This window comes from Schistocerca americana, chromosome 9 (assembly GCF_021461395.2).
Source record: "Schistocerca americana isolate TAMUIC-IGC-003095 chromosome 9, iqSchAmer2.1, whole genome shotgun sequence".
In the NCBI taxonomy this organism is placed as follows: Eukaryota; Metazoa; Arthropoda; class Insecta; order Orthoptera; family Acrididae; genus Schistocerca; species Schistocerca americana.
The window spans coordinates 21,401,222-21,424,745 of record NC_060127.1 but is presented as its reverse complement, the minus strand read 5'-3'; the positions used below and the strand labels follow the sequence as shown (position 1 = coordinate 21,424,745).

The window sequence follows — 23,524 nt, the reverse complement described above, 5'->3', positions numbered from 1 at the left end:
GGCTCTGGTTATTTGCTTCTGTACCAGGTCGGGAGGGTAGTTACGGGATGCAAAAGCTGTTTTCAGGTTGTTGGTGTAATGGTTCAAGGATTCCGGACTGGAGCAGATTCGTTTGCCACGAAGACCTAGGCTGTAGGGAAGGGACCGTTTGATGTGGAATGGGTGGCAGCTGTCATAATGGAGGTACTGTTGCTTGTTGGTGGGTTTAATGTGGACGGACGTGTGAAGCTGGCCATTGGACAGGTGGAGGTCAACGTCAAGGAAAGTGGCATGGGATTTGGAGTAGGACCAGGTGAATCTGATGGAACCAAAGGAGTTGAGGTTGGAGAGGAAATTCTGGAGTTCTTCTTCACTGTGAGTCCAGATCACGAAAATGTCATCAATAAATCTGTACCAAACTTCGGGTTGGCAGGCCTGGGTAACCAGGAAGGCTTCCTCTAAGCGACCCATGAATAGGTTGGCATACGAGGGGGCCATCCTGGTACCCATGGCTGTTCCCTTTAATTGTTGGTATGTCTGGCCTTCAAAAGTGAAGAAGTTGTGGGTCAGGATGAAGCTGGCTAAGGTAATGAGGAAAGAGGTTTTAGGTAGGGCGGCAGATGATCGGCGTGAAAGGAAGTGCTCCATCGCAGCGAGGCCCTGGACATGCGGAATATTTGTGTATAAGGAAGTGGCATCAATGGTTACAAGGATGGTTTCCGGGGGTAACAGACTGGGTAGGGATTCCAGGCGTTTGAGAAAGTGGTTGGTGTCTTTGATGAAGGATGGGAGACTGCATGTAATGGGTTGAAGGTGTTGATCTACGTAGGCAGAGATGCGTTCGGTGGGGGCTTGGTAACCAGCTACAATGGGACGGCCGGGATGATTGGGTTTGTGAATTTTGGGAAGAAGGTAGAAGGTAGGGGTGCGGGGTGTTGGTGGGGTCAGGAGGTTGATGGAGTCACCCGACTCCATCAACCTCCTGACCCCACCAACACCCCGCACCCCTACCTTCTACCTTCTTCCCAAAATTCACAAACCCAATCATCCCGGCCGTCCCATTGTAGCTGGTTACCAAGCCCCCACCGAACGCATCTCTGCCTACGTAGATCAACACCTTCAACCCATTACATGCAGTCTCCCATCCTTCATCAAAGACACCAACCACTTTCTCAAACGCCTGGAATCCCTACCCAGTCTGTTACCCCCGGAAACCATCCTTGTAACCATTGATGCCACTTCCTTATACACAAATATTCCGCATGTCCAGGGCCTCGCTGCGATGGAGCACTTCCTTTCACGCCGATCATCTGCCGCCCTACCTAAAACCTCTTTCCTCATTACCTTAGCCAGCTTCATCCTGACCCACAACTTCTTCACTTTTGAAGGCCAGACATACCAACAATTAAAGGGAACAGCCATGGGTACCAGGATGGCCCCCTCGTATGCCAACCTATTCATGGGTCGCTTAGAGGAAGCCTTCCTGGTTACCCAGGCCTGCCAACCCGAAGTTTGGTACAGATTTATTGATGACATTTTCGTGATCTGGACTCACAGTGAAGAAGAACTCCAGAATTTCCTCTCCAACCTCAACTCCTTTGGTTCCATCAGATTCACCTGGTCCTACTCCAAATCCCATGCCACTTTCCTTGACGTTGACCTCCACCTGTCCAATGGCCAGCTTCACACGTCCGTCCACATTAAACCCACCAACAAGCAACAGTACCTCCATTATGACAGCTGCCACCCATTCCACATCAAACGGTCCCTTCCCTACAGCCTAGGTCTTCGTGGCAAACGAATCTGCTCCAGTCCGGAATCCTTGAACCATTACACCAACAACCTGAAAACAGCTTTTGCATCCCGTAACTACCCTCCCGACCTGGTACAGAAGCAAATAACCAGAGCCACATCCTCATCTCCTCAAACCCGGAACCTTCCACAGAAGAACCCCAAAAGTGCCCCACTTGTGACAGGATACTTTCCGGGACTGGATCAGATTCTGAATGTGGCTCTCCAGCAGGGATACGACTTCCTCAAATCCTGCCCTGAAATGAGATCCATCCTTCATGAAATCCTCCCCACTCCACCAAGAGTGTCTTTCCGCCGTCCACCTAACCTTTGCAACCTCTTAGTTCATCCCTATGAAATCCCCAAACCACCTTCCCTACCCTCTGGCTCCTACCCCTGTAACCGCCCCCGGTGTAAAACCTGTCCCATGCACCCTCCCACCACCACCTATTCCAGTCCTGTAACCCGGAAGGTGTACACGATCAAAGGCAGAGCCACGTGTGAAAGCACCCACGTGATTTACCAACTGACCTGCCTACACTGTGAAGCGTTCTATGTGGGAATGACCAGCAACAAACTGTCCATTCGCATGAATGGACACAGGCAGACAGTGTTTGTTGGTAATGAGGATCACCCTGTGGCTAAACATGCCTTGGTGCACGGCCAGCACATCTTGGCACAGTGTTACACCGTCCGGGTTATCTGGATACTTCCCACTAACACCAACCTGTCAGAACTCCGGAGATGGGAACTTGCCCTTCAGCATATCCTTTCTTCTCGCTATCCGCCAGGCCTCAATCTCCGCTAATTTCTAATTTCAATTTGCCGCCGCTCATACCTCACCTGTCTTTCAACTTCATCTTTGCCTCTGTACATCTGCCCCGACTGACATCTCTGCCCAAACTCTTTGCCTTTACAAATGTCTGCTTGTGTCTGTGTATGTGTGGATGGATATGTGTGTGTGTGCGAGTGTATACCTGTCCTTTTTTCCCCCTAAGGTAAGTCTTTCCGCTCCCGGGATTGGAATGACTCCTTACCCTCTCCCTTAAAACCCATATCCTTTTGTCTTTCCTTCTCCTTCCCTCTTTCCTGACGAGGCAACCATTGGTTGCGAAAGCTAGAATTTTGTGTGTATGTTTGTGTTTGTTTGTGTGTCTATCGACCTGCCAGCGCTTTTGTTTGGTAAGTTTCATCATCTTTCTTTTTAGATATATTTTTCCCACGTGGAATGTTTCCCTCTATTATATTCATATTATTTAAAATTAATGTATTCAAGAATGTTTGAATCTTAAAATGTAATCCCTTGGAGTATCCAGTGTTAAAATTTTGTAGCCATATTTCCACTGATTCCAAAACTGTATAACTTTTCTTGGAATGATGTTATCCTGTGATGTAATCTAATAGATAAAAAATCTACTCACCAAGCGGTGGCAGAGCACACACATAAAAGTAGTTTATAATTAGGCCTAATTACAACCTTCTTTTATGTATGTGCTCTGCCGCCACTTGGTGAGTAGATCTTTTTATCTATCCAGTTACATTATATTGTCAAAAATGGATTGTTTTCGTTGTTATGTTACCCTGTGAAATATTCCAGTAAAAAATCCTTAAAGTTTCTTGGCGAGTTTTGAAAATTCCAGTGTTCATTAAAACTTCCACTTTATAAAACAGTAGCTTTCATTTTGGCATTTTTGGTTTACACAGTTTTGGTTTACACAGTTTTGGTTAAACAGCTTTACTTCACTGCCTAATATGCTTCCTATTTTTATGTGTGAATATCGAAAATGTGATAGCTTCATATTTTGTAATTTCTGTGCCCCCTGCACAATTAGGTGTTGTGCAGTAAGCCACAGTCAGTTGTAGTTGAGCAGTCAAAACATATATAATTGCTGTGTTAGTCACTCAGTTTTCATGGTGTTAAGTTCTATGTCACTCAGTCAGAGGGGGCAAGCATTTGAGTAGTGCGAACTCTGTCGAAGTTGTCATTGTGTTATCTTCTGTGTCAAAATATCCATACAGCCAATTCACCACTATGTTTAGTTACCAGTATAACAATTATTACAATAAAAATACATTATTCAACCACTTATCTGTGAATGAATAGTCACTTGTTACTTTTTGGTTGGCTACTTAGAACTTATGTGAGCTGCTGCCCTGGGGGGAAATAACTAAGTTACCAGCTGATGTTTGTCAACATTAAATTTAAAAGAACTAGAAATTAATATCGACAGTGTTGTGTTGAATATTTATTAACTGTTCGAATCTCCTGGTAATCATCAAAAGAAATTTAGCCGAGATAAAATCTGTGATGATGCATATGAGGCACTAAACAGCTTGCAACTTCTGAACCAAATATACCGACTCTTTGTGCACTCAAAGGGAACTGTTTTGATGAGAGTAACCGTGCTATGAAATAGAAAAGGTTGCAAAAATCAGTCTCATAAATTTTCTAACAGTCTTCATATATGTGTGAGTTGAAACTTTGATGATGCTCGTACTCACATAGAATGCTATGTACAACAAGGAGATAATTTCTTATGCTGTATCATTAAGGCACAGATAACATCCTGGCAGAAATACTGAAGGAAATTGGAGAATCAACAAAAGAGTACTTATATAAACTTATTAAAGAGTACTATGAAGATGGAAAAGAACCACCTACAGATTTGCTTAACAGCACAACAGTTATAATCCCAAAAAAAGGAAATGCTCTGGACTGTGAGAACTGTAGAACTATCTCCTTAGTACCCCAAACTTCCAAAATAATGTTAAACATAATAAAAAATCGAATAAAAAAGAAAATTGAGGCGAACCTAGGAGAAGACCAATTTGGTTTCAGATCCAGAAAAGGAACTAGAGGGGCAATACTAGCTCCGAGGACGGCATTAGAAAGACGAATTGGAGTTAATAGGAAAACCTACTTGACCTTTATAGATTTACAAAAAGCATTTGACATGGTTAATTGGCAATTGTTATTCTGAACAATGAAGGAAATAAATCTTGATTGGAGGTACAGAAGATTAATCTGGAACCTGTATAAAAGGCAGGAAGCAGAGATAGAAGTGAATGATGTGAAGAAGAAAGCAAAAATAAGGTGGGGAGTAAGGCAAGGATTCCCATTATAACTATATTTGTTCAACTTATTTTTTGGAGAAACCATTGAAAAATTGAAAAGAATAACCAAAGGAATTAAAATTAATGGGGAACGAGTACACTGTATCCATTTTGCAGATGATATATTAGTACTTGCTGACTCAGTAAAGGAAATGGAGTTTATGTTGCTAAAATTTGTCAAAATCCTAGGAGAATTTAATCTAAAAATAAATAAGAAGAAAACAAAAACTATGGTAGTAGGGAAGACAAAAGAAAATGGTAAAGTTAATAAAGGATGATGATCCAGAGCAGATTGAGAACATCAGTTATTTGGGGAGCACAATCACTGACGACAATAAGTGTATCACAGATATAAATAGAATAATAGCCTTGGCAAAGCAAGCTTTCCAAAATAAATGGAATTTACTAACAGACAATCATACAAGCCTAGAAAGTAGGAAAAAGTTTGCCAAAACTTTTGTCTGGAGTGTCTTAACATATGGATTTGAAGCATAGACTCTGGGAAAGGCAGAGAAAGAGAGACTGGAAGCAATGGAAATGTGGATATGGAGAAGAATGATGAAAAAATCTGGGTAGATAGAGACAGCAATGAACAGGTCTTAAGAGAAGTTAATGAGGACAGAATGCTGCTAAATTATATAGGAAGAAGAAAATAAAAAATGATAGGGCACATAATGAGACAAAACCAGTTCCTAAAGAATGCATTTGAAGGAAAAGTTTTAGGGAAAAAACCAAGAGGCAGGCCAAGAGCAATGTATTTTAATAACATCAAAGAAGATATGGGGATAAAATCATATGAAGAATTGAAGAGGATGACAATGGAGAGAGGGACGTGGCTAAATTGACAAGGCATAGCCTTTAGTTTATGATGATAATGATGATGTATCATTACATGAAGGAGGCTTAGGTCAAATCATAAGAGCCACACCTGAAATACCCATCAGAAGAAATAGCCTCATTATGGGTCTCGACGAAGACAGAAAATTTGTCAGAACCTGTTAGTGTTAAAGTTACGATGATTCTTCTGTACGGCTGTGATGATGTTATCCTAAAGCATACTGTTCCCCAACAGCAGGCCTCCTGTGTGCTGTATTGGTGTTCATTTTAGGAACGCAGCCTGTGACCAGGTTTCAGAAAGAAGCAGCGACAGTTTCTGTGGAACCCACTGATCATTTTGCAGGGTAATGTTCAGGTGCACAATTGCAAGTTGTGACTGATTTGTTCGACTGATGGGCCTGGTAAGTGCTGTATCATTCACCACACTCCCTGTACATAACCCTTTGTCACTTTGACTTGATTTCTGTGCTGGAGGAAGCACTTTATGGCATATGCCTCAAAACTTCTAAAGAGATTCGTCGAGAAATAGATGCTCCATCCGAACCGTCAACACAGCTGGCACTTCCAAAGGTATCATGCAGCTTCCACACACTAGTGGTGGTGTATATACAATGCTGATGCCTACTTTGTAAGACAGTAAAACTTTGAAATATGCATCTGTTTTGTATCAGTTGTAAGTAAATAGTTATCATTATTCAAGTTATAACCCTCATATATGAAAATTAAGTGATAGGCAGGCAGTAAATGGCAATGTGATGGTGATACTTGATAAAACACAAATATGCTCAGGAGTAGCAAACCTTGTTAAAGTTGTGAGATGTAGTGCAAAGTAATGTAGTTTTTCACTTATGTATATAGCATTTTACCACATTCAAAGCAAATAGATTTTAATTTCTTAAGAGCTCTTACCAATATATTCATCAGTTTTCCTGATGTTGATTCTCTTTAAAATTTTCCTGAATGGACTTGAGTCATAAATAAAGCAGACTAACAGCTCAGCTATTGGAGTCAATATTAGATATGAGAATAACATTCATAGGGATGGAAAGTCATTTACTTTAATCCAGAAAGGTGTCCATTATTCAGGAAACACAGTTTCAGTAACTTGCTAGCACCCATAAAAAGTTTAGCAGCTAACTAAGTTCAGTTTGAGGAGCCTAATGGAGTAATTGGTGGCCAACTCCTTCCACTTCAGTATTTGTCAGTAGAACTGATTCATGTGTGCATGTTATTAATATTGTCAGATGATGTGTTAGGTAAAATCTGACCTCTGCACACCTTGAGTGCAGTAATGTAATCAGTGTAAATAAGTACCATAAACTTATTTTCTGTTTAACAGTATGTGATTACAATATCCTAAGAATAATTGTATGCACCTTTCATTATTGTTCATTTATGTGGTTTTGTAACAAGTTTGTTACTAACTCTTAAATGAAAATATGTTTTTAAGATTTTTTAAACTTTTTCCACATACATGAAAACCATTTCACTTGAGGTCTGTGGAAGGGACACTAGCATTTCTCTCTCTCCCCCCTCCATTCTTTAATTTAATTATCTTTTTATACTTGTTCTACATCCTTTATTACCTCCTCAGTTTGGATCTGTGAAGAAAAACTATATGTGATCTAATCCCATCTAAAAAGCAAGTGTTATTTCATTATTTAAAGAAAGTAATTAGCAAAGAGGGGGAAGTATTACATGTGTCACTAACCTATTAGACTTCGGTGATTTGTATACTGAATGATGGCAGTAGACAATCTCTCTTACTGTTCAGAATGTTGCCCCTGCATTGCAGTGAACGATGACGATGGAGAGGAAGGTCTGTCTGGGGGTGAGAGCGAAGCCGATGACGAGGAGTGTACGGAAGAGCCGTCGATTACCGGAGACGATCGCGAGAGGAGGTTTCCGTCGCTGGAGCAGCAGGAGAACACCCTGGAGGAGGACAGTTCGGTGACACCGTGCACTGTCCACGACCTCATCATCCAGAGGTGAGTTGGCACTCCTAATATGATGCACTCTGTATTTGTGTTGGGTTATACTTCCTAAACATGCAATATCTGATGTTTTCTCCATGTGATTGATTAACAATTTGGTTTGTAGTGTTCACTAGGCTGGTGGGTGGTTTCCATTTTTGTCTGTGATATTGTAGTGACCAATTCAATTGTCGCCTTCTCATGGTGTGAGCTGTGTCATTACTTCTACTCACTGCCTGGACTCAGACCTCACTGTGATTACTGGCGATGTCATGCCACTATTTTCAGCTGATTTTGACACCCGGCATCCACTGTGCCCTTAGGTGGTCATTTCTTTTTCAGAGCCTTCACTGTTATTCTGTAAAACGCACATTCTTTCAGTTTGCCAGCTCTGGTGGATGAGATCGCTGGCTGTATCTTGATAAACTGAATGCTGGATGCAAGCCTTGTTTAAATAGAAACCACCCTTCACAAAAAAAAACTTCACACTGAAGATTCTGGTCCGTAGAGCTCGAATGCTGTCAGATGAGGAGAGCCTCGAAGTATCAGAACAGGTTTTAGGGATTTGAAATGGACTGATAATGTACCATCAGTTGTAAGTATGGCAAGTGGCAAATGTATCTTCATTGGCAGGATCTGGGAATATGCAGTCATTCTACAAAGGTGACTGCTTACAAAATGCTTGTGCATCCATTCTTAGAAAATTCCTCGAATGTTTGGTGCCTGTACCAGATGGGACTATTGGGGATAATACGAGGGTTGCCCAGAATCACCAACAATTCTTTATTGAACGTAATGAGAATTACACTTACGAAAGAATTTTTCCATGTTATCTCCATCCTGTTCTCCGGCCTTCCTCCAGCACCATGCCCTGTCGGTATGCCCTGTCTGTACCAATCCTAGTCCCGGTGGTGGAGCCAGTGCTTCACTGTGTGAATCATCACCTTATCTTCTTCAAAATGTCTTCCACAAATGCGTCTGTCCTCGCAAATGATAACATCAGCTCGCTGCAACATGTCAGGTGTGACAGCCGTGGATGGCTTCCCTGACCACTGCAAATCGTGGAGCTCCACCGAACTGCCCTCTGATGACCTCACCCTCCATGCCCACCTACTAACTGTACTTTTGTCGACAGCAGGTGCTCCGTGGACTTTGCACAAGCGTTTGTAAATATTCCCCACTGTTTCTTTCTCTGCAGTGAGAAATTAGATGACGGCACATTGCTTGTAATGTACATCACCTACATACACCATTTTCAAACTGTTCTGCAGGTATGCTATCTGTTGATAGTGACGAAAACTTGGTGCACTCTCTCAGGAGACTTCAAATAATACATATGTTACATTTCACATTCATAGCATTGCTTTCGGCTGAGAAAAAAAAATGTGGTGCATTACTTTCTGGGCAACCCTTGTGTAAAGAAGGGTGACACAAATGTTCACATGTTTGTTTGACTTGGTGCAGAGTGTCACAGAAATTTTGAAAAACCTGTACTGGCAGACTCTTGAAGATAGACACAAATCATCCTACAAAGCTTGCATACAAAATTTCAAGAGTGTGTGTTATGTCAAGAATCTAGAGGTAATATGCACCCCTCTATATTAGATAAGATTAGACCAAGATAAGATTAGACCAAGATAAGATTAGACCAAGTACAGCATGCACACAGCCACGTAAGCATTTTTCCCACACTCCATATGCAATTGGAATGGGAAGTAACCCAATGTGTGATGTTTGCCAAGTACACTCTGCCATGCACTTCACAGTGGTTTGCAGAGGATGTATGTAGATGTAGAATTGCAACTCATGAATAGTGCTCCCACTGATCTGTACTCAGATTGAAAAATGGAGCTGGTATTGCAGTAAAAATAGACAGTGCCTGAGGAAAGGGTTGAAAGTGAGGAAGAAAGAGAATCCCAAGAATTGTTATCTGCCTGTAGCTGGCCCAATCTCTGGCGGCATCCACAGACTCCTTTGGAAGTGTGCTGTCGAGTGTATGTCGCTACTGTCAGCAAAGCTTAAACATTTTCTTTGTAATGGTAAAGATGTTTTAGTCCTCCAGAAATCAGGTTTGTGTACCATGTTCCATCAGTGACAAAAATTAAATATGTAGGTAAGACATCAGAAAACATACTAAACTGGTACAGTGGCTTCAATTTAAATAAGATTTTGAGTCAGGCACTCAATTTATTAAGATCTCACTGGCCATCTTGTCCCAAGAGCTAAAAAGTGCTGAGAGAATGTGGCGTTCATGGAACAGCAGTGCAGATTTGGAAAATGGAAAAAGTATCAAGAGCATAAATGAAGACAAAATCCTAACAATACATTAGTGTAGTTGGACTCCAGTCAGCGAGTACGCATATTACCACAGCTCTCTTCACTTGAAGAAGGCGACTGGTTTGGCTGTTGAAATATTGTGCAGAAAAATGGAACCGAGAGCTCGGCTGAGCACCCTAAAGCACACAATTTTGTAGTCATGTTAATTGTTTCTAATGATAAATGATTTCTTGACTGCTTTATACCTGCATGAGTAGAATCCCTAGGACAAAATTATATTTATGTTTGTCACTCTGAAAGTTATGATTGTTTTTAATTCTCGAGCAGTCTTTTTACAGATAAATTTCCTGTTACTGCAACTATCAAATGTAATTGTAGATAATTTTAATCTGTATCAAATAAGTTACAAATGTCTGCTAACCAAGGCTGAGTTCAGAAACTTCTCGTTATTGAAATGGCTTGATAAAAAAGCATAAAACATCCAAATTTATGTTACAGTGCTGTGTTAAAATCACAGTTCAAAATTGTTGTGAAGTTAAATATGAGTAAGATGCATCTAAAGTGAAAGGTTATGGACTTTTTTTGGAGGTGATTATGCCATGAATGGAAATTGAATATGGCAGGAACAGTATGTAACTGTAAAAGCGTGAATCATCACATCATGCTTCAAGTATTTGTTTCTTTCTTTTGTATCCGTCAGAGGAAAGTTATGAAAATATAGTGTGTGGATAGTATAGTTAGTAACCCAGGGTCGAATGTGAGAACTTAAATTTGTCCATTTAATGTTTGAAGAGACAGATTGTTGTTCTGTTGTATTTTCCGTCCAAAACTAATGATTTCCTGTGCCACCTGCCAAAAGATTCTCTCAAAGATGAGATGGCATCTCTGGTATGAACTTTAGGTTTTGAAACTTCTTTAATCATTTATTTGTTGAATGTCTCATAAGTTGATGAAGAACACTGATTTGTAAACTTAGTGTCCAAAAATCTCTGCACATTACTGAATACATTGTGTGTGTCATATCTGGATATGTGCCTGATGGTAGCTAAATGCAAGTACAACATGAATACGTAATCAATGTGTTGGCCACCTTACGAATCAATGAATAAAATTGACAAGTTTTGAACAGGGCCCAGGAATTTTCGTATTCAGGCAGAGGTTTCTGGGTAGTTACGTGTGCCCAAGTCCACTGTTAGTGATGTTAAGAGGTGGAGACTGTAGTGGTGGTCATTAAAAAAATTATGTTTACCACATGTGGCAGTAGTCAGGCTTGTTTGGTAACTAACTTATGTTATAGCTCTCCTACGGATGTCAGTGACTAAACTATTCTTTGAAAGGTTTTAGTATTTTAGTTTCTCAGTTGTGTTGTTGGCCATAAGTCATCAATTGCTAGAGTGAATGTCTGACTCGGCTGGGTGCTGCGGAGAGTACTATCATTAGTCCGCCTAGCAGTGCAAGATGGTTTTATGAAATGATTTATGCGATATTCCATTGCACTCGGGGGGGAGGGGGAAGGGGGTACACAAACTTCTTGTTGATGTGAGAAATTGTGTTTCCTCCGTGTGTTGTGGCTGAAGGGAAAGTCATTTGAGTTTTATTTTTAATGTAGGTGCCTTATGTAAATATTTTAGACATCATGATGCATTGTACCGACTGGTTTGGAGTCCCCTTTTCTTTATGATAGTTAAGAGAATATGTAAGAAAATAAGCTACATGTATCATACCATACTAAAACCTTTGTGCAACAAGATGAGAGTTTTGTCAGAAGAGAGTACATATCCTGCAGAGGCAGTTGTGCTGCTCTACAGATAACACATGCATCACATTTGTGTGAGTGAAATTGCATAACTGGAAGCATATTCCAGAGTTAAACACACATATTGTTGTAACAGCGACCGGAACAGTCGCGGGGTTGTAGTGATGGAAACGCGGTGGGACCCACGGAGCAGCCCGCGAACAACAACACAACGGGAGAGGACGGACACGACCAATGAAGGACCTTATTGCTGTGGTGCGCACAGCCACGCAAATACAACGGGCAGCTACCGCTGCAGAATAAGCCGCACCTGCAACGTAGTTCCGGCGCATTCCGCCAGCCGGCATTAGAGGCATTTCCCACCAAACATGAAAGCAGCCGCGGAATACACACGCGCGTGACCCCTTTTCCGACGCGGATGGTAATACGATGGAATCACCATCCGCCAATCGGGTATCGCCAACGGCCGCCAATCCTCACGACAGAATCCGCAGAGGAAGACTAGAGCCGCCGGGTTAAATAGCCGGCAGGAAAGGAAACAGGCGTCTTTCGACCCGCTGCGGACCGCCGCCAGGAGGAAACATTGTTGCAGCCGGATCGACCAGGTGCGCATCTTCAATAAGCCAGTCTTCGACCCGGAAGCGGCGCCCATCTAACTCCTCGGCATCCGTGGGAGAGCATCGACAGAGCACCTTCAAGCAACATAAAATCAGTTCAGTTATAAAAGCCAATTTTATTAAGGTTGTATATTCGTGTTTGGATACTAAATTTTTAGGCAGGAGAAAAGCCTTTTTATTTTCCTAAGAAGGTTATCTGTTGCAAAATTAAGTGGTGTCCTGGCTACACCCAATAAAGCAAATTTTATTATCATGTGGGTGTTGATCAGTGTATATGACACTCACGACACAACAAGAACGGACAACAAAGTCACGAAAACCAAACAAGACAACCACGTCCACTCGTAAAGAAAACACAAGAGTCGATACGCTGTCTAATGCGAGGTGATATGTCCTGAGACGTACGCAAGGTTAGACTGCAGGCTGAGCGCTTAAGTACTCGATCAGGGACGCCACTATTGCCCGCTGCAACCACGTGTTCCACTGTGATGCCCTCACTCTAAATGCGGGCCAGGAGGCGTGCGCCGCCACACCTTACGGCACGATGGTACAGAGACCTCTATGGGTCTTCGACGTCCATGACATGTGGCGGGGATTCAAATTCCGTGGCATGTGGACCAGGCATAGAACAGTATGATTCTTGGGGGCAAAACATATGAATGGCGCACATATTCACTGTGAAATTTCTGGCAGTATATGGACCAAATGCAATGTTGTGTCCAGCCACAGTGAAATGATGCCAATAACTTGTCAGAGGCTGAATAGACATGTGGGATGCCTACAGGGAAGGAAGGCCATTGACGTGTATTACAGACGACAGTGTCCGGGCAATCGAGAAACTGATTTGCAGGAATTGTAGAGTGACTGTTGGAGACATTGCTCAGTAGGTGCATCCCTCAATAGGCAGTGCTATTCCATCATTCAAGACCGACGGCAGTATTGGAAATTGTGCTCGTGCCGGGTTCCGTGATCACTGTCACCTGTACGCAAAGGCTATGAAGAATGAGAGGTGTGGAAAACTAAGTGAGGCCATTGTTCTCTTGTACAACAGTACAACACCCCACATGGCATGGACAACATGAGCTTTCAGTGTTTTTAATGGGCGTTTTGGAAGTATGAGTCATAGAGTCCAGATCTTGTACTGTGCAATTTCCAATGTTTTGACAAGCTTTAAGAACAGTTGGGGGAAAAGAGATTTTCTGATGACGATGATGTTGATGATCAGACAGTAGTTCTCAAATGGCATCATCACCAAGGAGTGGATTTGTATTGTTGAGGAACTGAACGATTCTTAGAACATTCCAACTGTTATTTACATAGATTTGAGGACTGTGCTGAAAAGTATATAATGTGTCTGTGTCACTTTGAAGTGTTGTGCAGTATTCAATAAAAGTTACTTGGCCTGCCATAATAAAGTGTAACTTACTTTTTGAAGTCCACTCATATAACACTTTGTCCGCAAAATGAGGATCGTGCATTGTGGTTCGACATAAATGAGGTGAATTTGCTGGTTTGGACTTCTCAGACTTGTACATAAATCTCTGTGTCCATTGAGGACTCTTCACAGTGCTTCATTAGAAATGGAACCAAATTCTTCCTTGAGTGCCTGAGAAGTTACTGAAAAGCCTTCTGTGAAGATTAACCACTCCGATAGCAGGAGGAGCTCTTAGACACTATTAGCAGCGCGCACATGTGTGTGTGTGTGTGTGTGTGTGTGTGTGTGTGTGTGTGTGTGTGTCATGTATTATCTGCGCAGTTTCCTTAAACGAGGGATACATTTTGCTGCTTAATGAAAATCGAATCTGCAGTGATAAAAACTTACACAAGTTTAAAAAATAAAATAAGTAGGAGAAGGGTGAGGGATGGTGAGATGCCACAAATCCCAGAGCATATGGGGCCCAAAATCTGTGTAACAGTAAATAAATGAGGTTATGTGAGATTATTATGAAGATGAGAAATCTGTCGGGTATACTCACGCAGGAGTAGTATGGAGTAGTCATTATTACCAGTCATATTTAGAAGAAATGGAACTGTTTTCACAGAATGATTTGCTGCTGTTCTGACATAGAAGAATATTTCACTACACTCTTGATCTGTTAAGAATGTACGCCATTGTTGGACTTGGATAAAGATTCTGTCATTGTGTGGACAGTACTTCTCCTTTTGAGCTGTCTATCAGTGCTTTGCAAACCAACTTAAAGAGGCTGTAGCAAGTTAGTGCCTGTCTCTTTCTCGTGTCCAAGTCCATAGCAGGGAGATGATTTTAACCATTCGGGAGGAGTCAACTCAAGTTATGGAGTGTTTAAGTTGTAAGCTATTTCATCCCTGTAAGTGACTAGTTATGAAGGGAACGCACATAACGTGAGTCTCCCATTTTTTATTTGGATTGTTTGTATCTAAGTGAAAAGCTGGGCACATTCTTCAGTCAGAGGAAAGTAGGAATCATCAAAGAGGTAGCTGAGAGCACAGTTTCTATATGTCAAGTTTCTCTCTCGCAATGTGGAGTCATTAGGGGAAGAGGGAGGAGAATGGTTCTTAGAGATGCTGAAGTGCCTTGTTGTCGAAGACTTACTTTTTATTCTTGCATACACTATCAAACTTTTCATGGCCATTGCTTATTTTCTCACCGATGACTGTTAGGTTTTGAACGTAATTTTCTGCCTGATGTTTTGTCTCCCTCCATGTGATCTGTCACCATCAAGTATTTAAATTCGTCAATTTGTTGTTTTGAAAAATGAATAAAGGGCAATTCAGTACCAATATAACAATTACAAATGGGCATAACTATTAAATGCATAATCAATAAAAATGACAGAGAATGTAAAAGAAAGTTCAAAAGTTTGACCAGCACAATTTTAAGTTGACATCTTCAGAACTGTCAGATTGTACTGGGCGTGATGATGCCGAGTTGCGCTCTTGGCCACCTGACATTGCGTACCTAACTCCTGTGGGTTTCCTTTTACAAGACCTCGACTATGGGCCCCCTTCGTCAAAACCAATTCTGGAATTCAAAATTTGCACCACTAGTGGCTTTGTATCAGTGACTGCACATACTTCATAATTTATGGCCTAGATTAGATTATCACTTAGATGTTGTCTGTATGACCGACAGGATTTACAGAACTATTGTTAAAGATATAAAGAAAGTGAACTTTCTTTTACATTCTCTGTGATTTTTATCGATGTAACATTATGCTTTAAATAGTTACGGCCATTTGGAATCACGATACTAATTTTGAATTACCCTGTACTCTAAAGTGGGAACAGCTGCATTTAGAGTAGCAACCATCAGAGGATTCAAACGAATACCTCTGTAGCATCTTAAGATATCTCGTGCCATAGGAGACAAAATGTTATATGATAGTTTTTAGTACAGATTTCTACATAATTACCAAAACCAGAAGGCTTCAAGGAGGTATCACTGTAAGGACATTCTGAATCGTGTTTTGAGTTGTGTGAAGATGAGAAATAGAAGTAAGAGAAGTGCCCAGAACGAGCGCTCGGAGTGAGAGACGGCCGTTGGGTTGGACGCAGGTTCCCCAGCCTGCGGCTGTCCCCGGACCCGCTGTCAACTCCCGGAGGCTCCGCACCCCCCTCGGGTTCCCCACCTCCTGCCGGTGGCCCTCGAGGGGGCACCCTCGCGGACGGAACCTGCTCCAGGGTCTCGTCGTATGACAATGTCGAGAACGGCCACCGTTCACACACCCCCGACAGGGAAATGTGAGTTACGTACTTGAGCTTCTAATCGACACCGGTGCCTGACCGTTGACACATTTGTAATGTCTTTCTTGTAGATGCACTTGTCTGGCATTGGTATTAAACACTAAGAGCACGCTGTATTTAATTTCAGTAGAGGTGTATGTCACTGTCTTCTGGTGAAGTTGGGCACCACTGTAAGACAAATATCACTAACTTCTTTTAATGAAAATGAAAATGGTATGCATGCAGCATTATATTGTAGTTTAAGTACCTGTAACATTTCCTCTTAGTGAGAATCTTAAATTACACCAAGACTGAGAAATGATACACTCTGAAATAACACTTGAGTAGACACTTGGAAGATATGTTTTTATTGTTATGCTCTTTAGTCTGAAGACTGATTTTCAAAACTAGGCATTCCTTCCTTTGGAGGGTTAGAGGTGTGGCAAAAATGAACATAATTTCCTCTAGCTAGGTACTGGACTCGTCCTCCTTGTTACCACATTTTATGCCAGTTTCAGCATAACATTAGGTCTTTGGTGTTCCTTGCCCATGTTAGATAGTTTCTGTTACTTTTCTGTCTTCAGCAATGTTTTGTAAGTGTTCGTATAGCAAGAAGTATCTTTTTCTTAATATAATGTAACACCTAAAAGGACACACAATATTTGATGTATTTGTGCCAATTTTGCACATCAGATGTGAGCATCCTAAATGTTCATGGCAACATATTATATGTTTACAGCACCACTCTGTAGCATCGACAACATGAATTGGTCTGCAACACACCACTGGGTCTGCAACACACCACTTCATGTAGACAATTGCACTGAACAGTGCTTAAAACGTGTAGCATGTTGCCACCAGGGTAATAAATGTCTAAGGATGCTAACATTTACGAGCAAAATTGGTCCTAATAAATCAAACAATATGTGCCCCTGTGATTATTTACCTTTACATTAATTACAATGCTTGCTGTGTTCCCGACAGGCAGTGCTTATGTTTGCTGGGTATCTTATTCTTCTTTATCAGGTGACACACACTTTTGCTTGCCTCTGTCTCTCTTTTCTGATGCATCCTAGGCTAGTTGTTTGTCATTCACTTACATACTTTTCTTCTGTTTTAATCTTGTACATATCTGGCCATCATTCTTGTTGTTGTTGTTGTTGTTGTTGTTGTTGTGGTCCTCAGTCCTGAGACTGGTTTGATGCAGCTCTCCATGCTACTCTATCCTGTGCAAGTTTCTTCATCTCCCAGTACTTACTGTAACCTACGTCCTTCTGAATCTGCTTAGTGTATTCATCTCTGGGTCTCGCTCTACGATTTTTACCCTCCACGCTGCCCTCCAATGTTAAATTTGTGATCCCTTGATGCCTCAGAACATGCCCTACCAACCGGTACCTTCTTCTTGTCAAGTTGTGCCACAAACTCGTCTTCTCCCCATTTCTATTCAATACCTCCTCATTAGTTATGTGATGTACCCAGCTAATCTTCAGCATTCTTCTGTAGCACCACATTTCGAAAGCTTCTATTCTCTTCTTGTCCAAACTGTTTATCGTCAAATGTTTCACTTCCATACATGGCTACACTCCATACAAATACTTTCAGAAACGATTTCCTGACATTTAAATCTATACTCGATGTTAACAAATTTCTCTTCTTCAGAAACGCTTTCCTTGTCATTGCCAGTCTACATTTTATATCCGCTCTACTTCGACCATCATCAGTTATTTTGCTCCCCAAACAGCAAAACTCCTTTACTACTTTAAGTGTCTCATTTCCTAATCTAATTCCGTCAGCATCACCCGACTTAATTCGATTACATTCCATTATCCTCGTTTTGTTTTTGTTGATGTTCATCCAACATCCTTAAAATATTTATTTCTCTTCCAGATGTGTCTTATTAAGGCCTGTCCATATAGCTTTTGTCTTGATATACATCCTCATAGCCCTTTAAGGCTTTCATCTTCTTTTGCCTTTTCAGAATATCACAGGTTTTAAATTCCTTTATACATTTTTTTTTTTTTAAATTGTAGTTCAGTGTCCATTTTACTTTGCCTCTTTCAGGAGATTAACTCTATGAGTAACGACATCTCTCAGCTGCTCGCAATCAAATTCTTCGCTCCCAGTAATGCTTTAATCTCAAAGTGGTGCTCACTGTTTTGGCAGGAATGGATGATGTGTGGAGGGAGTCAAGTCCACTGTGCTATAAGAGACATGTATGATGGAAAAATTAATCAGTCAGGATGGTGTAACATTCAAAACGCATGATCCATCTACACTTTGAAGGTCAGTTATCATCTCAACTTACAAGGGAAGTGAAACAAAACCTACAGATAGAGTCCGAATCGACCCACTAATGTAATATTCAATTCAGTAAAATTCTTTTGAGAGTGTGATTATGTCATGATCAAGGTTGCCTGTAACTCTATCCTTGATGTGAGGTTTTATTTTAAACTGTGAGACAGTCCCACACTGAAAAGTATATTACTAATAAAACACCCACTGCAAAAACTATGCTGCACAGCCACAAAGTATAGCATTGATCTTAACCCTAGTAATACCAATACATTTTCAATAACATATACCACCTACAGAAGGATTTTCAACAACATGTACTACCAACAAGAGGGTACTTTATGAAAAACAAGTAGTTGTTAAGTTTTATTACCAACATATTTTTTAAGATATACTGACATTCAAGTAGGATCCAAAACCTGAAAATATCTTTAAACACTGTCTTCCTCAGTATCAGCACATTTTTAACAACGTAACTACTAAAAGGGGGTGGGCTGTTATTTATCTTTATAACCACCATAAATTTTAAAAAAATAAAAGTTTTTGTGAACTGTTGTTGACTTTTGTTAGCAACATACTTTTTAAAGAGATACTGATGTGTGAGAAGGGACCAGAACTGGAGAATATCTTTTAGTGCCGTTATTTAGTGAATGAGACATGCCTCGTGAAAAGTTACATCTATTATGAACCGATGAGACCGTATGACGATGTCAACTACACTAAAATTTTTGAATTACATGTAACTGAAAGAACTTAAAATAATTATAGAATGTGGTAGAAGAGTTCATTAAAAACAATAAACATTTTCCCCCAAAATTTCAAAATACAAAGTAGACTACTAGATCACAATATTTACGAAAGGTGGGCATAAAGTAGCCCTCTCCCCCATTGGTATTGCTGGTGTTAATGTACAGTAACACACATAAGACTGCTCCTTGGATTACCTTTTAATCTATGCCCCCTATCCTCACAGACTTTCTAAGCCCTCTGTAACATTAAAAAAGGTTGTTGGTGGTGATGGTATATTTCTGCTCGTTCAAATGCCACTGGACACTGCTGATAAAATTGTTATTATGTGTAGGTGCATTGCTAGTAAAATTCTTTTAGAAAATTTTATCACTGCATGTTTTGTACATTCTTTCCAAGTGTAAACAACAACAAAATATTAGAATGATAGAAGCACGAGTGCAGCATGATATGTGTCAATTAGCATATAAAGTTTCAAATAAACTTTTCTGTTAAAATATTTTGTATTTTTCCTAGTGTGTACTTTGGTAGACGAGTAAAATATTACCATATGATATTCAGAAAACCATTTGTAGTAACTTTGTAGCTTTTACTTCTGAAATTGCAATTGCCACTGTTTACATCCACATATGCCACTATCCTATCAAAATACCATTACCATATCAGAATGTATTTGTATGACGGCAAGACACATTGCCAAAGGGCAGACCCAAGCCAGAGGAGATTATCTCCAAGTTTTAAACTCGATGTAAAGTGTTCATTGTTGCTGCTCTTGTTATGAGGCAAACATGAGTATGACATTTTAACTGTTGGCCTACCTGGCTCCACATGTCACAGCTGTTATCTGTGGATGCATTTGTAATCTGTTTCATACCATGTGGCATTAAAGTCACAAAGACAAAATGTTATTTTATGTAACACAGAGATTACCGAGAAGAGCAGAGTTGTCATGGGAAGCAGGCTCAACCAAGTGTTGTGGATGTGACTTTGTAGTTTTATGCAGTGACATGCTTCAGTCAATGCTCCGTGGATTTTATCTGTGTGAGATTTGTATGTAAGCTCGAACTTTCATGACTTCATCTCTCATCAGGAGTTATCTGTAAGCCAGTCGGTATTTTAATTAATTGGTCACTTGGAGACATTTCAAAGCCGTGGAACTTCCATATGCTACCAGAGCTTGTCAGTGCCTACGATGGAGTAACATTTAGCAATGCTGATTCTGTTACGTGCTGGATAACTCGGCCTGTTTTTTCTATAGCCTTTCAGCATCAAGCACCCATTTGCATGCACCACTAAAAGTATAGTTAGTTTCCTGATTAAAATTGATATTGCACATTTTGATCTGAACAGTTTCTTTGGTGATGGAAACCCCATAAATAGATGTGTGGGATAAGATTTTCTAATGGGGTACTTAATCTTAGTAAAATGATAGTGCTACTCACCATGAAGATGACTCATTGAGTTTAGTTGCAGACAGGTACACCAAAAAGACTGTTAAGCTTTATAGCTTTCAGCCAAAGCCTTCTTCAGTAAAAAAAAAAAAAAATCCACACACATTCACATGAGCAAGCACATATCATACGCATGACTGCTATTGCCAGCAGCTATGACGAGAATTCCAGATTCCGGTCAGAGCTCCTGGTGACAGCTGTCATGTGTATGGAATGTGCTTGCTTGTGTGTGTGTGTGTGTGTGTGTGTGTGTGTGTGTGTGTTTGTTTTTGCTTTTGCTGAAGAAGGCTTTGGCCGAAATCTGTAATGTGTAACAATCTTCTTTTCAGTATGTCTGTCTGCAACTCAGTGGGTCATCTTTATGGTGAATAGCAATCTGTGCTTTTCCTAGTATTGTTGATATTCCAACCTGCATGTCCAGTGTTTGAAGTACTTAATGTGATAGCTATGGAGAAAAAATATCTAGCAGTCTTTTTCAGGATACTTGTCTGCCATTTGATGACACCTCTACTGATCACTAGCTTTCTATCCTTTTCGTATTACATTTGATGAAACAGACATGATTATGCTTGATGAAACAAAAATCACATCCCATGCATCTGCCTACTAGGATTCTGTTGTCGAAGAAGCTGTCATGATCAAAACGCGCAAAATTTTAAGCGGCACGGCGACTATACGCTTAGTGGTGCATAGGATTGGGCATTCGATGCTGAAAGGCTACAGAGAAATAAACTGTGTTGTTATCCATCACTTAATGGACTCGGATCACTACTAATGTTCTGCTGTCATACATGTCAACATAATTTCAGGTAGCATAAGAAAGTACCATCACCTTGTAATGTCTCCATGACATAATTTCATCAACTAAGTGAAGCATCACATGGCCTGCAGATGATTGCTATCAATAACAATGAACATGAAAGTCATTGGAAGCTTTAAGTTTACATGCAAAATTGGCATGAAAAGAAATATGTGATGCATTGTTCAAGTATTGTATAATGAAAAAGATTACTCACCAAACAGCTGCCAGTGTTTATTTATTTGCCAACAATTTCTGAGTGTTATACTCCATCTTCAATGCTGCAATTCATCTCATTAATGTGAAATTCTAATGATGCCATGTCAGATTAGATGCTCCCTTGAAAACTGACACATGTTAATCCAAGCACATATAGGATGACAGTAAGAATGTAAAGTACTGATGACCAGTTTAAAAAACAGAAGTGAGTGTGTGAGTGCAACAGGTGAAGTGCAAGTAATTGCAAAGGCGAGTGTCTTTTAGTAATTGCTCTGTAGGAAAAAAGAAAGAAAGAAAAAAAAACCTTCTCCTTATGCTGATGGCTAAGTTGACTACATGCACTTCATGTCTCATAGACATGTATTCAATGTTATAAAAGAGAATGGAATTGGCCATCAGTATTTCATCTTCTTATTGTCATTCTTGTATGTGCTTGGATTAACATGTCCCAGTTTTCAAGGGTGCTTGTTATCTTTTTCATTGCCAACAGTAATTGCTCTAACGTGATATTATTAGGAGCCTAAATGAATGAGACAAAGTGTTTCATTGTAGCTGTAGTGGCTGTCTATGGCAGAACTGAAATGACAGCAAAAATGGAAACCTTAGTAATAAACTCTGTCCACGGTCTCTTAACAGTGTTTTCACTGTGTCAACGTACATTTTGAGGTCACAGCTTCCTCGTCAAAGTGAGCGAGGTGGCTCAGTGGTTAGCACACTGGACTCGCATTTGGGAGGGTGACGGTTCAAGCCCGCCTCCGGCCATCCAGATTTAGGTTTTCCGTGATTTTCCTAAATCGCTTCAGGCAAATGCCAGGATAGTTCCTTTGAAAGGGCACGGCTGACTTCCTTCCCTGGTCCAACGGGACCGATGACCTCGCAGTTTGGTCCCCTCCCCCGAATCAACCAATCAACCAGCTTCACCATGTAACTTCATCATGTATCAGAAAATGAAGGTATACTGGAAGAAGAAAAGAATAAGATATGGGCCCTGTGGTCCTTGATAAGCCAAAAAACATGTAGGAATCAGTTCATCATGATGCCATATTTAGGGTGAACCAGAATTCCACCAACAAACTTTCAGAGGTTGTTCAGGGATATCAAATATTTTGGTATAAGGGACCTTCGGTCTCTGTTTGCATAGTAATAACTTTCAGAGGTTGTTCAGGGATATCAAATATTTTGGTGTAAGGGACCTTCGGTCTCTGTTTGCATAGTAATAATATAATTATGATTTACTCAGTTCACTACCTCAGTCATCCTTCTTTCCGTGAAAATAACTCCACAACATTGAGGAAGCCTGCAATATTCAATAACCGAAACATACAGCACACAATAAACAACACAGATTAATGCAAAACCCCTGAGACAAAATACCTACACTTTCATCACAGTGTGTTCAATCTGTTCTGTCGGTGCACCATAGAACACGTAGCAAATGTAGAACTGTTTCCTTACATATACTGTTCAAAATTTCAACCACCACGGTTATAGCAGTGTGTACAGTGATGCACAATCGACTGTCTTACAGGCTTGAAAATTTCGTTATTTTGGCGAACTACTCGTGTGACTGCGATAATCCGACAACAAGATCCATTCGAGTATTGTCAGAGCATCACAAATGAGGCTCTTCACATGCCCCGCAGATGAAGAAACAAGTCATACAGAACATACTGTCAATATTTGCACTGTTGTGCATTGTTTACAGTGCAGTACAGATACAAAGCTAATTTGGGTAAGGAACCAACTGAAAAAGCAATAACTCTTTAAGAAACCACTGGAGACCATGTCTACATCTACACCTGCATCTACATCAATACTCTGCAATCCACCTTATGGTGTGTGGCGGAGGATACTGTATACCACTTCTTCTTCATGTGCCGTCTCCTCTAAGAAGGTTGGCTGTCATCATGGCAATTTCTGATCTTGATTTGGCTGATCTAAGGAGTTCTGACGTTGAACAGTTGTACCAA

The 23,524-nt window shown here is 40.6% G+C and overlaps 1 protein-coding gene across 2 annotated transcripts in view; it reads left to right on the top strand.

Moving 5' to 3' along the window:
- LOC124551369 (protein sprint) overlaps positions 1-23,524 on the top strand; it is a 153,767-nt gene that overhangs the window by 98,758 nt on the left and 31,485 nt on the right. The window contains exons 12-13 of one of the 2 annotated variants that reach the window (XM_047126408.1): positions 7,517-7,709; positions 15,879-16,064. In XM_047126408.1, coding sequence (XP_046982364.1) covers positions 7,517-7,709; positions 15,879-16,064 — 379 coding nt within the window. The remainder of the gene's footprint in view (positions 1-7,516; positions 7,710-15,878; positions 16,065-23,524) is intronic. The other variant, XM_047126407.1, reaches the window with a different exon arrangement.